Source organism: Thrips palmi, unplaced genomic scaffold (genome assembly GCF_012932325.1).
Source record: "Thrips palmi isolate BJ-2018 unplaced genomic scaffold, TpBJ-2018v1 HiC_scaffold_7, whole genome shotgun sequence".
Classification (NCBI taxonomy): domain Eukaryota; kingdom Metazoa; phylum Arthropoda; class Insecta; order Thysanoptera; family Thripidae; genus Thrips; species Thrips palmi.
This window is the reverse complement of record NW_023144634.1, coordinates 9,146,738-9,162,260: the sequence shown is the minus strand read 5'-3', so window position 1 is coordinate 9,162,260 and position 15,523 is coordinate 9,146,738. Positions and strand designations below refer to the sequence as shown.

At 62.9% G+C, this 15,523-nt stretch overlaps 1 protein-coding gene across 5 annotated transcripts in view; it reads right to left on the bottom strand.

The window, feature by feature from the left end:
• The window catches only part of LOC117652307 (syndecan), a 69,880-nt gene that overhangs the window by 22,948 nt on the left and 31,409 nt on the right, over positions 1–15,523 (bottom strand). Inside the window, exon 1 of one of the 5 annotated variants that reach the window (XM_034397119.1) lies at positions 250–276. The exons of 3 other annotated variants lie outside the window; for them this stretch is intronic. In XM_034397119.1, the coding sequence (XP_034253010.1) occupies positions 250–261 (12 nt within the window). In that variant the 5' untranslated portion in view covers positions 262–276. Of the gene's footprint in view, positions 1–249; positions 277–15,523 lie in introns of those variants that run through there. One more of the 5 variants, XM_034397118.1, reaches the window with a different exon arrangement.

The window sequence follows — 15,523 nt, the reverse complement described above, 5'->3', positions numbered from 1 at the left end:
CCCCTCCTCCGCTCCAGACTGTTTGCGGCCCGTCTGGTGGAACGCCGCGATGCTCCCCCCCCCCCTCTCTCTCCAGCCCAACAATCTCCGAGCCCGGCGGAGTGGGATGTGACGCTCCCCGCGATGTGTTTCTGCTTCTTGGTAACCAGATTTGCTCAAAGTGCGTAACTAAAACGCGGAAAAGCACCCCCACCCCCCAGGGGCGCGCTCCGAGCCCTGGCCCACGAGAAGCACAACGAGGGTGCGAACCATGGCGGGCATGCCGGCGAGGTGGTCGTCGTGGTCGTCATCGCCGATCCGCCCGGCCTCCAAGCTCACCTGCAACAGGGAAAAGGAGCAACGCTCAGTAACAGGCTTCCGACACGGCCGGGGGCTTAGCGCACCGCACCGCGCAGAACCGAGCAGGGCGGACGCGTCCAACCGCGCTATCTTGGACGGAGGTGGTTACCACTGATGGGGGGTTCCGGCGGCCAACACGCACATCATGTGGAGGAGAGACCCCCCCCCCCCCCCCCCCGCGCGGGGGCGTGATCCGCTTACTAAAGGCGGCTGGGGCGGCGCGGCGCGCGCGGTGCTCAGACAGACGCGGCGCCCCAACCCCAGCACAGCCCGTTCACTGGGAGGCCATCTCGCCCCGACACGCGTGAACGGCCGACCAATGACCGCGTGAGGCGTCCCCCGTTTCCCTGTCAGCCTGGCCGGTCGCCGCGTCCGGCAGGGACCAACTACCCTGCAGTGTACAGCCAGTCCGCCCCGTGAAGGGCCGAAGGGCCACCGGCCCCCCACCCCCCACCCCGCGGCCGAGTGACTTTCCGTGCCGACTGCGCTGGCGTACTACTGGTGTACTACTGGTGGCCTTTTGTGCGGGGCATCGCGTCTCTCTCTCTCTCTCCCCCCGTTCTGAGCGCCACGGCACCCACTCGGCCCGTCCACGTCGTCATGTCTACATTTTTAAAGAAAGGCCAGTACACCGTGAGGAGCCCCGGCGCGCACGGCACCGCGGCAGCAGCAGCCTTGTGTGCACACGTCGTCGGCCTCCCCTCCCCTCCCCTCCCCCTGCCGGCCACCCAGTTCGGCCGGACCTGGGCGTTCTTATCGCTGCTCAACTTGTTCCCGGCACAAGTTGATGGCGCACGCACGAGTTGCACTGGGACCGCCGCCCTCCGTGCCTGCCGGCTTCGCTTCGAGCCTCGCTTCGAGCGGCACAGGTGCTGGTCCGCACACCACTCACTCATCCTCCCTCCGCCCGAGCAAGAGGAAAGAATCGGTGCGCCGCGAGGCCTTCTCCCAGGGCGGCCGTCCGTCAGCGCCGACAGTGCCGGGGCTCATAATCTAGAGGGCGGCGCCTCACAGTGGGCCGGAAGACCGGTCTCACCCTCATCGGGGCATTCCGGGCAGGCGTGGCCTAGCGGCGACGCAGCCGGCCAGCCGTAACCCTTCGACTTACCCTCATCCCAATCACCAACTTCTCCGGGAGCGCGAATCAGCACCGCGACACTGTGACGTGTGAACCGACGAGCCCCGCCAGCAGCCCCCGACTGAGCCGCCTCACCGCGTTTCGCTCGGCAAGATTAAAACGAAAACACAGAACGGAGGGCAGCCCAGCCACCGGCAGACCGGCGACCGAATCAGATATGATATGACGGTCTGTTTGAAGGCCCCACGTCTGCGCTCCACAAAGTAAGAAAGGGAGGAAGAAGGAAAAACGACGCGCAAGTCAAAGAGGAGAGAGAGAGAGAGAGAGCAAACAAATAAAGGGAGGAAGTCCTCAAAAGAACACGCGTAAATACGCCTGGGACGAGCAGCAGCGCAGCAGCACACGACTCTCCCACACAGTAATTTTTATTTCAGGCAAGGAAAAAGGAGGGAGGAGAAAAAAAAGCCAGGCTTGCCGGGGATTTGAACCCACACCTTCCATCTCGTTAGGTGTGCAAGCCGTGCCCTGCCCGGCTCCTCGCTGCAGCGGGCCAGCTTGCTTGATGCATAATAAATGGCGATGCGCGAACTTTCTAATTAGCGCTCCACCCTGATACCCGGAGGCTGGCTGCCCTGGCTGCTCCGGGACGCAACAGGCGGCCAGGCAGGGCTGTCAACCAGCGCCGCGCAGCCGCGCCGCCAGCCGATTTCCCAGGCAAATTCCTTCACTCTCATTCGGGAAACAACAAGGCGGAGTTTCGAGACACGCGGCGAGGCGGGACATTTAAATCGAGGGCCGCCCGGAGAAGGGGGTCAGCCAATAACAGCGAGCCCTCCCTCCTGCACCCCGCCCCCTTTCAGAACAGCTTAACATTCATCGCTACACTTTGACCCGTTACCCCGCAAATTCGATTTGGCGAGCCGGCGGGGCCGGCCGGCCCCAGGGAAAGAGCGAGAGAGACAGAGCGCATGCAGCAAATGCAAACTTGCTCGACTAAGCGGGCTTAGGGCGGGGTAAGGCTTCGCCGAGCGATCCCCGTGTTGCATCCAATTGATCCTCGACTGCGTCAAAGGCAGTTCGGGCCAAGCCACCGTGCCGTGCCGTGCCGAGCCGAGCCGAGCCGTGGCGTGCACAGCGGGGTACTTAGCACGTAGCCCTGTTCGTCCGTGCGTCCGCCCAGGACACTCCCGATCGAGGCATTGTCTCTATTTGGCCTCCCCGGTCGGAGCTTGCTCAGGTTGCGCAGCCTGCTCCGGGGCCCACAGTGGCCCGGGTCGTTTGGGTGCCGCTCCAGGTGCACCTAGTCGGCCCTCACGGCTTACCTGGCCGAGAGCTGGGGCAGAAAGCCGACCCAGCAGCGCAGGGCTCAGAAGGCACTGCTCACAACCAACCAGCGCGCCCAATAACCCATCACTGGCATTTAAAATTCGCCAACTTTTTTCGGTGGCCCGGTAATGTGGTGCACCGCGTTTGGCCCTGGCATTTGCCTGGGCCGTTAAAAGCCCCCCTTCCCTACCCCCTCCGGGGCCCACACGTGGAGATCCACGCGCGGAGAAGCGCTCGTGAGAGGCGGCACGGCACGGCCATGCACCGCGGGGACATCACAGAGAAAAGGAAGAAAGAGTTGAGCCCTCTTCATCCCACACGGGCATTTTTTATGGCTTCTATAATTATCTCGTATGGCCTGAGCGCAGGGCGGTATAGAACGCCCCCCCCCCCCTCGTCCTCTCTCTTCCACCGTTTCTCTCGGCTCAACCTTTTAAATGCATTTGAGAAGCATGACGGGCGACTTTAGAGCCAGCCAGCCAGGCAGCCAGCAGGCGGAGAAAAGGGAACAAAACATATCATCATCCGAGCGGCGCGGCGACGACGTTTTAGACAAAATCACAGCCTGCGTCGCGGCCAGGCAGCCAGACGCGCTGTACTATTAGGCGGACGCACTATAGCACCAAAGTAAACTCATAAAGCACTTGTCTCGTTCCAAGTGATAAAGCGTTTTTCTTTGCGTTTCTCCTCCTTCTCTGTCTCCCTGCTTCTTCCAGCCAGGGTCCGCCGGGCACGCACGCTGCGCGCACGCGCGCCCTCAAAGAAGGCCCGAAACAACACAAGAGTCGCTCGACAAAGGCGCGCGACATTCGCGACATTCCCCACTTCCGATCAGCGCCAAGGCCGAGCCGAGGCCGAGCCGAGGCCGAGCCGAGGCCCCGGAGAAACAAAGTCGCTCAAACGCGGCGCCTCTCGCACTCTCGTCCACCGCACTGTAAGCCCACGCGACAATCAACATAAAAAATAATCGCGCGAATAAAACGGCCGCCTCGCCCCGCCCCGCCACGGTCACGAACGGCAGTTATAACAACGGAGTCCTTTCCAACAGCGCCCAATTGAGGTCCTGATTGGCGTCCTCATTCCTGGGCGCTGTCACTGACACGGCCCCGCCCCGCCTCGTCCCGCCAAGCTGGCGACTGACAGAGTGCAGCGGCGACACCGCCAAGCACGGCGGCTACACTGGCTACAGCGACCCGCAACTTGGACAACGTTACTGACACGCCAAACCCACGGCGAGTCGTTGGCGCGAGCGGTTCTCCTCGTCGCCTCCACACTCAGAAAAAATGGTTTCCGCCTATTCTGTTTCCCTTTTCTGTTTCCGTGAGGAATAGCTCAAGCTTTTTGATATACGCTGACTAAAAAATTCGGCTGAATAGTTATAGACAGGCGAGCCTCGCTCCCTTTTTCTTTACAGCAGTGTTCCTCGCGCGAGAGCTCAGAGCCAGTCAATTGGCACACACGCAAGCTCCATGGCCGTGGCCGAGGCCGGTCCGGCACTGCACTGCAACGCACTGCGACGCACTGCGACCCGCAGCCGGCCGCCCTCACCCTCCTCGTCGTGATCAACGTCCTCGTCGTCCTCGTCGTGCTCGGCCCCCATCCCGTGCCGTGCCGTCCGCGGCAAGGGTTGACGACGCGGGCGACAGCGCTGACACATCGCTGACGCCGCGCTTCCGGTCGCCACACTGGCTGGGCCCTGGCCGGGCCTGGCCGGACTACCAGTGCATCGCGCTGCACCGCCGCAGGCCCAGTCCCCCCCCCCCCCCAGGCCAAGATAGTGTCCGGTCCATTTTATTCCGGCCACGCGCGGACCAAGATACAGAGAGAGATCGTTCCTTGTTCGAACGGGATGTCTTCTTTCCTCGCGTGTCGTCGGTGTGGCCGCAGTATACCGCCTGGGCGACGGACGGGGCTACCGCCGTGCAGTGCGTTGCACCACTGCAAACAGAGGCCGGGTCGACAGCTGTGTTTGGTTGACCCCCTGGTGTGTGCGTGCGTGCGTGCGTGCGTGCGTGCGTGTGTGTGTGTGTGTGAGTGTGTGTGTGAGCCCGCTCATTGCCGAGCCCCAATCACGACGCGTCCCTCGCTCCCAATACGCATACATAATTTGCGGACGAACAAAACAAAACCAGGGGGCGCCAGCCAGCCAGCCAGCCGCGAGCAGGCCATGTAGTGTGGTTCCAACTCCGAACGGCCGCTCCGTCTCTCTCGCACTCGCCATGCTGCGAAGCGCCCCGCGAGCGCGAGAGAGAGACTCAAAGCCCGGTCGGCTCATCGCGTTGGCACACTGGCACCGTCCCGGCGGACGTGATGGATGCGGCGAACACGGTGCGAACCGCCATGGGGCACGCTGGGGCACCCTGGTCACCCTAGTCGCTCACCCGGCGGCAGTGGCGCACGCAGCCTCCCTCGCACAACAAAAAGTGCGAGGCGATTTGGCCTCTGCTTAGTCAAGTCTGCAATCCCACAGCCGTCCGCCGTGTTTGGCTGTTTGCAGTTTCACTTTCGCCCCGGCTGCGCGCGCGCGCGAGTGTGTGTGTGTGTGTGTGTGTGCGTGTGTTTTGTGTGAATGTGTGTGCGCCCGGCACCCTGAGCCAAAACCGGCGCTGCTTCGCCTTCTCCCCATTGAGTCCCGGTGCTCGACTTTGGAAGTTGGTACGCTGTTTGACTTGGCTATGCGCTGCCCAGGCGGGCGGGCAGGCAGGCAGGTCGGCCCCACCCTCCCCTGCGTAGCTTCAAAGGGCCCGGGCGGGGTCGCGGGGGCGGTGAGGGGCCCTGGCGCATGGGGACCTCCACCACCTTCCCGAAGGCAGGCCGAAGGCAGGTGGGACCATTAGTGGATGCTATCAAATCATGCCAGGAGGACCCTGCTGCTGCCGCGCCCTGCCGTGCCGTGCCCTGCCGGGAGCAGTGGGGAAGTGAGAGGAATTCGGGCGGGACGCACAGTGGTAGTCTGGTTCCGACAGTGTCGCTCGCCCCGTCTCTCTCGCGCTCGCGGCGCGTCGCGCGGGGGTGCGAGAGAGACGGCGCGACGAGGCCACTGTTCGGAGGCGGCAGTCGCACAGGAATTCGTGATAATAATTCCCGGGACGCCTCGCCTCGCCTCGCCTCCACGCTGCGGTGCCCCGGCGGTGCCCTGCCGGTGGTCCCGGCCACACAGCCCCGAATTTGCATCCGAAACTCGGCCGTGCCCGCACTGGCCCGCACCCGCGTCACATAGTTGCCGCCGAAAGCGCCGACCGCCGAGCACGCGTCCGGCCGAGATCCGAGATCCCAGATTCGAGATTCGAGCCTTATTGCTCTCCGCGAATCATTTCACCCGATTCATTCAGATCGATAAATAATTGCGGGCCGCCTCTCTCGGCTTTTAGCTCCATCCTCGCACGCGATGCCCACCCACAGAAAACAAAAGGACGAGCAACAACAACAACAAGGACCGGCGACTTTCGCCTCGCTGGCTACGGGGCATTTCTTTAATTACGATTCGCCGGGCGTGGCAAAGGAACGGGCGCGAAACACGACAGGTGACAGCAACAACAACAACAAGACCGAAAACAACAACAACGTCGTCGCTGACAAAAACATCTCCATTCACTCCGAACGCCACCTGCGCGCGCGTGCGCAGCCCGCACACCAAAGCGTGGATACACTGTCGGAAGAAAGAGGCGGAGAGAGAGGGGGGGGGAGAGAAGACACAGTCCGCGGCAAGAACCCTGGGTGACCACAAGCAAGACGAGAGTGACAACCGACAAGCAGCACCACGCCGTCGTCGTCGTGGACCCTTCTGGGGGCTTCGGAGGGCTCCGGCCGCGGACAGGGCGAGATTTACCCCCGCACTGCAAAAACGGCTTCGACGGCCCGCCCTGCTACTCGGCCCCGCCACCGTAAGGAAAAGGACAGACGGCAAAAAAGTAGAGAGAGAGAGAGAGAGAGAGAGAGAGAGAGAGAGAGAGAGAGAGAGAGAGAGAGGGAGAGAGAGAGAGAGAGAGACCAACCTGGAAGGGCTGCGTGAATAATGCCCCGTGGGGGGCGAGGCCGGGCTAGGCCGGGTGAGGCGAGGCCTAGCCGAGGCGACAGATGCAAAAGGCATTATGGGAATCAGACGCGCCGTCTCCACCGGCCCGCGAGTGCGAGCGAGACGGAGCGACCAAAGCCTCGGATTTCGAAAGCAGCCGGCCGCAGGCTGAGCCTAATGGAAAGCATCAAAAAGGGAGAAGCGGTCCCGTCTCTCCGTCTCACAGTCAAAATGCAAACTAATTCGCACGGCAGCTGTGCACGCGGCATTTCTAACGCGTGCAGCTCGTTGTTGGCGTTCGCTTCGGACGCGCTGCATCTCTAACGACGCCAAGCTCCTCGTCGCCGGCCTGCCAGGTGTCGACGGGATGTTGTACCCCCCGGCCGCCTGTATCCCCGGTACACTGTGCCTAGGCATGTTTTACCCCCCCGGTAAAACGTGCCTAGGCATGTTTTCCCCCCCCACCCCTGAGGGTAGGGGGTACAATGTGCCTAGGAATGTTTCCCCCCCCGGTACAAGGGCCTAGGAATGTTTTACCCCCCCGGTAAAAGGGCCTGGGCATTTTTTCCCCCCACCCCTGAGGGTAGGGGTACAATGTGCCTAGGCATGTTTTACCCCCCGGTATAATGTGCCTAGGCATTTTTTACCCCCGGTATAATGTCCCTAGGCATGTTTTCCCCCCCACCCTTGAGGGTGGGGGGTAAAATGTGCCTAGGCATGTTTTCCCCCCCGGGTAAAATGGCCTAGGCACATTTTACCCCTCCCCCTTTAACACCGAGCTGTGGGACACAGCCGAGAAAAAATTTAAGTGCTGACCCGCCCAATAAATGGCTGTTAAACCCGTTGACATATCTTCTGCGGCAAACAGGTGGACAGTTTCCGAGAGTCGTCGCTCTGTCTTTTCCCCGCTAGGAGCCCCCCAGAGTGCGAGAGACGCGGAGCGCCCCGTGGGTATGCACTCGCGTAACAGTGGGGGCACTCTGTAATAACACGCGTAAAAGCATGCTTAATGGCCGACATTCTCCAGTCTTTACCAAATTTTGGGGTGTTTGGGGTTTTTTTGGTCAAAATTTTGAGCCGTAATGTAGTGTATAAGCGTAATAGTCGTTTTTTCGGGGGGTAAAACATGCCAGGCACATTTTACCGGGGGGGGGGGGGAAAAAACGTCCCTAGGCACATTATACCGGGGGGAAAAAACCTGCCTAGGCACATTGTCCCCCCTCCCCTCAAGGGGGGGGGGTAAAACATGCCTAGGCACATTTTACCGGGGGAAAAACCCATGCCTAGGCACTTGACCGGGGGGTAAAACATGCCTAGGCACTTTGGCCCCCTACCCTCAGGGGGGGGGGGTAAAAATGCCTAGGCACTTTTACCGGGGGGGTAAAATTTGCCTAGGTATGATTACCGGGGGTAAAAAGCTCCAGGGGGGTATAACATACCGGTTACACCGGGCCTGCGCCGCGCGGCCAGTGCCCGGGGGAGGGGTGGGGGCCGCCGCCGTGCGGCCGCGGATACCCGCCCGTCGAGCAGGCGTGTCGGCGGCCGGCCTACCTTCCAGGCGCTTCACGCCGCCGGGGTCGCGCGGCGCCCTCGCCCTCGCCCTCTCCCTCTCGACTCTCACGTTCCACCGCGGACGAGCAACCCGTGCCAGACCCAGACCCAGACCCTGTCAAGTACGTCGGTGCGGTGCGCCGCGCAGGGCCGCCACCGCAGGGTCCGCTCCCCTTCCTCGTCCTCCACGTCCTTGTCCTCCTCGGCCACTGGCTTCCGAGATGCGGTGCGACAGAGTGGCCGGATCGCTCCGCCGACCCGACGGATCACCCGAGGATAAGAGAGATAGAGAGGTGACGGCAAACCGCATAGGGGCCTGTGACGGCTACTGACCTCCGCCACCCTCTCCGCATGCTCTGCATAGGCACTAGGGCGATTCCGAGCGGTGTGGCCGTGTCGGGCTCGCTCGCTCGCTCGCTCTCTCTCTCTCTCTCTCTCTCTCTCTCTCTCTCTCTCTCTCTCTCTCTCTCCTCTCTCTCTCAGACACTCCTGGGACGTCCCGTGTAGGTGCGAGAGAGACCAATACGGTCGCCCAGAGGCAACCCCCCGCGTGCCGAGCCCCGGGTCGGGACTACAGGAGAGCCGGGGCACCAACCAGACTGATTCCGAGAGTCGCCTCCGTCGCTCTGTCTCTCTCGCACCCGTAGCCACGCCCCACGAGTGCGAGAGAGACGGAGCGACTCTCGGAACCGGGCTGCAGCCCCGCAGCAGTGCCGTCTTCCGGCCGAGGAGCGCAGCGGCGCAGTGGGGGAGGGGGAGGGGGGGGCATCCCCCGCGGGGACCGCGGCACAACGGCAAGGATAGAAGCTCTTCTCACTTCTTTCGGTCCAACCGGATACTTCGGGGGGCGAACACAATAGCGCGCTCGAATTTCTCCCTTCCAATTCTCCGGATAAAAAGAGAGAGAGGGAGAGCGAAGAAGAAACCATGACTACTGTGCGTTCACCGGCAGTGCCACGGCAGTGCCACTGCTCCACAGTCCCGAGGAGGAAACGCCAAGCAAAGCGAAGGGCGTCCTCTGTCGTCGCTCTGTCTCTGTCGCACCCAGGGCGCGTCCCGCAGGGCCGCAGGGGTGCGAGAGAGAGGCAAGAGCGACGAAGTAATGACTCTTCGGAACCTGCCGCCCGGGCGCCGCGGCGCGCCGTTCCCAGTCGCTGGACTTTATTCACGGACTGATCACCATCGACGGCACACTGAGGGCCGTTTCCGTCGCCCTGTCTCTCTCGCACCCGCGAGGGACGCCCCACGAGTGCGAGGGAGGCGGCGCGATAAAAAACGACCCTCGGAATCAGTCTACTGGCCTGATACCCCGCCGTTCCGAAGCGAAGCGCGCAGAGACTGCACAGACCATAACCCGGGCGAAAACGCTCGCCCCCACGAGCCCCGCGCCGCCCCACGCCCATTCCGAAGGCGATATCAAAAGCTTTGCCGCCCCCGCGCCCGTTAAACCGCCCCCGCCCCCTTCCGCGTAATGCTGCGGAACAACGCACTTTGAGTGGCAAAAATCTAATGAAAAACAAAATCACGACACGAAACAAGCGGGACGAATATCCGGGTGCGCCTGGTTGGACGCCGAGCCTCTGTCCGATACAGCAGGCGTCCTACAGCGTAGGGTCGGTGGGGCGCAGGGCTGGCTGCGAGGCCCCGCGGGGCGCGGCCCCACTCGGGCCCCACGGCCCAAGGGGGCCAAGGGGGCCACGCCGCAGCCGGACAGCCAACTAGCAAACTACAAACGGACAAAACTCGGACGGATTCAATTACAGGTGCCAACGCCGACACGGAAACAAATGGGAACGAAATCCCAGACGTTGCGTTGTCGCGCTGCCGCCCCTTTGGAGGAGCCCGGACGGCGAAGGGCGAGGCCGAGGGTTAGGCCGCCAAGGCACTGATTAGGGCCGAGGCCAGGGAGGGCCAAAGAAGGCCTGGAACTGGGCCACCGCCACCCTGCTGCCAAATAGGGGCGTCGCAGGGCGTCGGCGTCGCGGACACGGCGCGCCCGAACTCTTTCCAAGTTGGATCCACTTAACCGGCCGATGCCGCCGTTCGGGTCGTCCGCTGGGGTAAAAGCCCAGACGCCGCGCAATCGGCCTCACTCCGCGAAACGCCGAGAAGCACCGCGAGTCGAACCTCAGCCAGTACGGCGTTGCTCCCCGTCCGTGCACCGCAACGGCTCTCGTCCACAAAGGAGACAGCCCCATCAGGCTCGTCTCCAGCCCGCCCCAGGCGGGGCCCCAGGCGGGGCCCCAGGCAGACACGAAGACGACCCACCCGCCCTGAGAGGCCGCAGGGGTGGGCTCAGCCGCCTACGCTCCCCCCCCCCCTTTCCGTCCGCGCAGTCGGCGATAGGCAGCCACTTGTTCGACGCACACGTCCCACTTACCTCATTTCCAGGCCCAGGGGCCGCGGGGGCCACGGCCGGGACGGGCCGGGCCGGGCCGCTAGGGGTGCTCCGGCCCCACTTAGCCCATCTTCATGGCGACCCAGCGGCCCCGGCGGCCCCAGTGGCCCTTCCCCCGGCCGGCATCGGCCACACCGCCAATTCGACTGCCCATGGGGACGGATGACGGGCCCTCCCCTTCCAATTCACCTGCCCAGCGGGACGGAAACCAGGCGGGCCGACCGAGCAGGCAGGCAGGCGGCAGAGAGGCCGGGGCCAGCCAGTAACGCGCTGCCCAACCCGACGCCGCCAGGCCACCGCGCCGGCCAGCCCCCGCGGGGGACACGGGATAGACCACACTTACTCTAAGAGGACACACACACATTAAACAGCATCCTTCCTTCCTGGTCGTCCTGCCCTCCTCCTCCTTCCCAGAGGAACACTCACACACACTCACACACACACACACACACACTCACGCACGCACACGCACGCGCGGCCTTGGCCTTTGTCGCGGTCCGCTTCTCCGCGCGAAAGTGGCACCCTGCGGCCGTCGGCGTGGCGTCGATTTGTGGAGCGCGGCAACGACTTTGGCGTCGCGGCGCCGTGCCGTGCCGTGCCGTGCCCTGCTCACCGCCGCGTCACGCCTCGCTGCAGCGCGAGCCGGGCTTGCCGCACGCGCGATGCCTGCGCTGCCGCGCCGCTGCACCCAGAGGCCCGCTCGCTCGCTCGCTCCGTGGAAGTGGCACTCACCTGCAAAAGCGAAAAAGAAAGTCTAAGTACACGCTGCGTTAATCGCTAATCTCCGCTCAGCGGGTTCGAAATTGGCGCGCGGTGCGCCTCCCCCCCCCAGCAGCCACAGTGCACAGTGTAGCACTATCAACGACAACGGTTCGACTCGGCAGAGAGAGGGAGAGAGACACGCTTCCCGGGCCGGTTTCCTCGGCCGGGGGGAGGAAAGCTCTTTTCTAATCCAAGTCGGCCTGAGGGGGGAGCGGCGGGGGCGGGGCGGGCCCGCTCCGAGAAACGGCTCGCCATCGCTCCGTCCCGCTCGCACCCCTACGCCACGCCCCACGCGTGCGAGAGAGGCAGGGCGACCCGGCTCGGCGTCGGCCCGCAGGGGGGCGGGAATTACAACAACCTTTAAGTGCCGACGGCCATCGGGCAGCAGCAGCAGCTACCGGAAGGCCGTCCTGGGCGCCGAGGGCCGAGGGGGAGGTCGTCAAAAGACGTTCGAGCAGGCGCTGGCGCTGCACGGGCTGCACGGGGTGCACGGCGCCTCGTCGAGGTCGCCGTCAAGGACGAGTGGCGCATAAAGAGAATGCAGCGTCATGCCTCCGCCAAGTTTAAGGACAGCCCCGTCGCCAGGGTCGCCGACGACGGGCATGCCCAGCACGCCGACGAGCCACTCCAGAGCACTTGGCCGCCACAAGCCCGGCACCCCGACACGGCATTAGAGAGAGGGGAGGGGGAGCACGGCGTCGTCGACGTCCCAGGCACGGCCGACGGCGTCGACCGAAATCGTAATTTGCGGTGACGTCATCACGACGACAGCCAATCAGGGCACGGCCTGGCCGGGCGCGGCAGGGCGCGTGCGTGCCGCGTCCCCTTCCCTCCCCCACTTCCAGACACATTAGACGTCAACTTGGAAACACTTCGGGGGACGGCCGCCGCCCGTGTCACGAACCGCGTCGTCGCGGCCCTCGCCGTCCCGTCTCGCTCGCACTCTCGGGTCCTGGCGGCCTGCCTGGCTGGCTGGCAGTGTCGCTATGAGGACCAATACAGCCCCGGGCGATGAGACGGCGACGCGAGGCGGCAGCCCCGCGCCACGCTCCGCATCGCTCCATCGCTCCGCATCGCTCCACATGTGACCCAAATCCCACACAATCGCAGCCAGCCTTGCAGTCTCACTCTGTCGCACCCCTTTCGCACAGTGGCGCGCCATTCACGCGGGGTGCGTGGGCGGGGCGCTCCCCGGCTCTGTTGGATGCAGAATGCAGATCGAAGACCCCGGGCAAGGGGACACGCTGGCGCGCTGGCGCACTGCAAACTCGCCCTGCGAATAACGGCGATAAACGTCGTGGGCGCCGGGCCGGCCAGGCCGGGGAAGGAAAAGAAGCGGGGGGAGAAAAGGCGATGATAATTAAAATGATCCATTACTTCCCTGGCGGCGTGTTCAGCGTGAGACGGCCCGGACCGGGCTCCCCGTGAGGCGCCCCGCCCCGCCCCGCCCCGCCCCGCCTCACTCCGCCCCGAGGCCGAGAGGTCCATCCGGGACAAACTAATCCCCCGCCCGGCCGGCCGTGCCATACAAAGTGCGCGCGGAGTAAGCTGACGCGGAAATTACCAGTTCCAGCTAGGGTGGCGCGCTGCCTGCCTGGCTGCCTGCCTGCCTGCCTGCCTGCCTGCCTGCTGCGGCGAAAAGGAAAAACAAAGAAAAGCCCCTTTTCCCAATTCGTCGCCGCGTGCGGAGAAATGAAAGTGTCGCAGTGAGGGCGGAACGGTGGCGGGGGCGGAGCGGGGCGGCGGCCCGGAGGAAGCGCGACAGAGAGGGGGGATGGAGGGGGAAAGAGGGTAGTGCCTGCATAAATAAGGATATCGACAACTTGTTCCTCGCAGCTGCAGCAGTGCTGAGTGCAACACCGTCGCGGCGCGCAACACGGTAAAACACTCGCCCGGGAGTCGAAACGCAAAGCCACCAAAACGTACAATTTAGACAGTAGCGTCTAAATTTCAGTCAGATTCAGAAACAAGTGACTGAAATGAATAAATAGAAATGAAAAATAAACGAGGGTTTGCATCCTTTCCCTTCTTCTCCAAGTGTAACGGGGCCGCGTTGCCGAATTGTCTGTGGTGGTTGATTAGTTTCGGAACCGTCCTCGGTCCTCGGACACGACTCGGCCGTGCAGCTACAACAAACATTGATCTTGCGCTGCTGCTGGCTGGCGGCTGGCTGCTCGGGCTGGCGGCGGCGTCCAGTCGATGTGACGCAGAGTGCGCTGCCGCGGCTGCCGCGGACACAGAGTGATGGTGCACCATGGGACGGCCATGGGACGGACGGCCAAGACGAAGAGGGAATTCTTGGGGCAGAAATGCGGGACAGGGAATGAGGGGGGACTGCCGGGCCAAATACCAGCCGCACCACCCCCCGGGGGGCCCTGAGACCACCACCAGCCTCAAAGACAGCTCCCCCCCCCTCTCTCCATCCCCTGCCAGCGCCTTGCACGACTGGTCAACCAGCAAGTCAGTACTATCCACTACACATCCAGATTCAGACCACGACAACATATCCCCCACCCCCGGACCCTGACGAGCTGTGCTGCGCTAAGGCTTGCGAGATTCGCCGACCCCTTCCATTACCCCCCCCCCCCCCACACACACGCGCACACACACTACCGCACACGTTAAGGGATGATGGTGCGGCCCAAAGGGGACAATGGGGCCTGCACTCTAAAGACGGAGATAAAACTGTCTCCGGGCCAAATTCCGGGGAATTCCCAGCAGTCGCGGTGGCTACACCGCCTTTATGCCGACCAAGGTCCGGCCGGCCGGCCCCGGGGGCACCGAATGAAAAATTTAAATGGCCGAGGGGGGGGGGAGAGAGAGAGGGAGAGAGAGAGGGAGAGAGAGAGAGAGAGAGAGAGAGAGAGAGAGAGAGAGAGAGAGAGAGAGAGAGAGAGAGAGAAGGAAGAAAAAAAGAAAAGCGAATTCGCTGACCGAAACGAGCAGCGCCTGTCAGTCTCTCTCACGGACGCCGGTTTTCCTCGTCGCCACACAATTTTTTATTATTTTTTTAAAAAATGGGTGTGCAGTGGACGTTGCCGAGCAATGAGGAGGTGTGCGCAGTCAGTGTGCCCGTAATGCAGCCAGGCACGGCATGGGGCTGAGTTCAGCCGAACCGCCGTCCAGTTCGCTTCCAATTTCGTTGCACTTTCTCGGATTGCAGCTCGGAGGCAAACCTCCCGTACGTGATACAATTCGTACAAAACAAAACCATGGCGACATTTCAAAAAAAGATTGCATATGAAGACATGCAATGCCTGCAAAGTCCTCTTTGTGACAGCGGCAGAAAAATTAATAATCGCAGAAAACGTGCCATCGGCCAGAGAGGGGAGGGGGTGGTTCAACCCCACCAGCACCACTCAAATCGGGCCGAAAAATAAATCGCCCTTTTCCCCCCTGGGGGGCCAACGGAGAGATAAAGTCTTCAAAAAAGTAATTAAAAACTCTTTTTTTTGCGCTATAAAATGAAAAGACTGGAGGCAATTACAAACGGCAATTCGTTGTACGGCGTAGCGCGCTTGTAGCGCGGCGCGGCGGACGAGCGAACTAAACGACCGGGGCGGGCCGGGGCGGGGCGGGGCAGAGCCAAGGGCACCATCACGCAACGCAGCGACGCGGACGTCTGTCTCTGTCCGTGCACCGTCCGGCCGTGTGCAAGGGGTAGGAAGGCATAGGGCCCATCATCGCCAAAACAAATTTCAAACGACCCAAATCCGGTGGCTGGCCCGCGGCGCACGCCCTGCCCGCGACTGCCCCGTGATGATGGCGTTAAACTCGCCCCTGCTTGCTGGATAAACACGACGCGGTTTCGCTTTTTAGGCGAGGCTGGCCCGCCCGACTTGCGCGGAGCGGGGCAACGCGGATAAACATTATTCTTGGCCGTTTTCATCGCTATCGGCGAGGGTCGGCGCGGGTCGGGCCGGCCGAGGGAGGGTCGGGACCCAAACAATCTCAAATCCTGCTCCCAACCCTTCTGATCCCAACCGCAAGCAGGCCGGAAACCGCCCCCCACCCCCACCCACGTCATCAAGTGCACCGCCACCAGTTCGGGCTT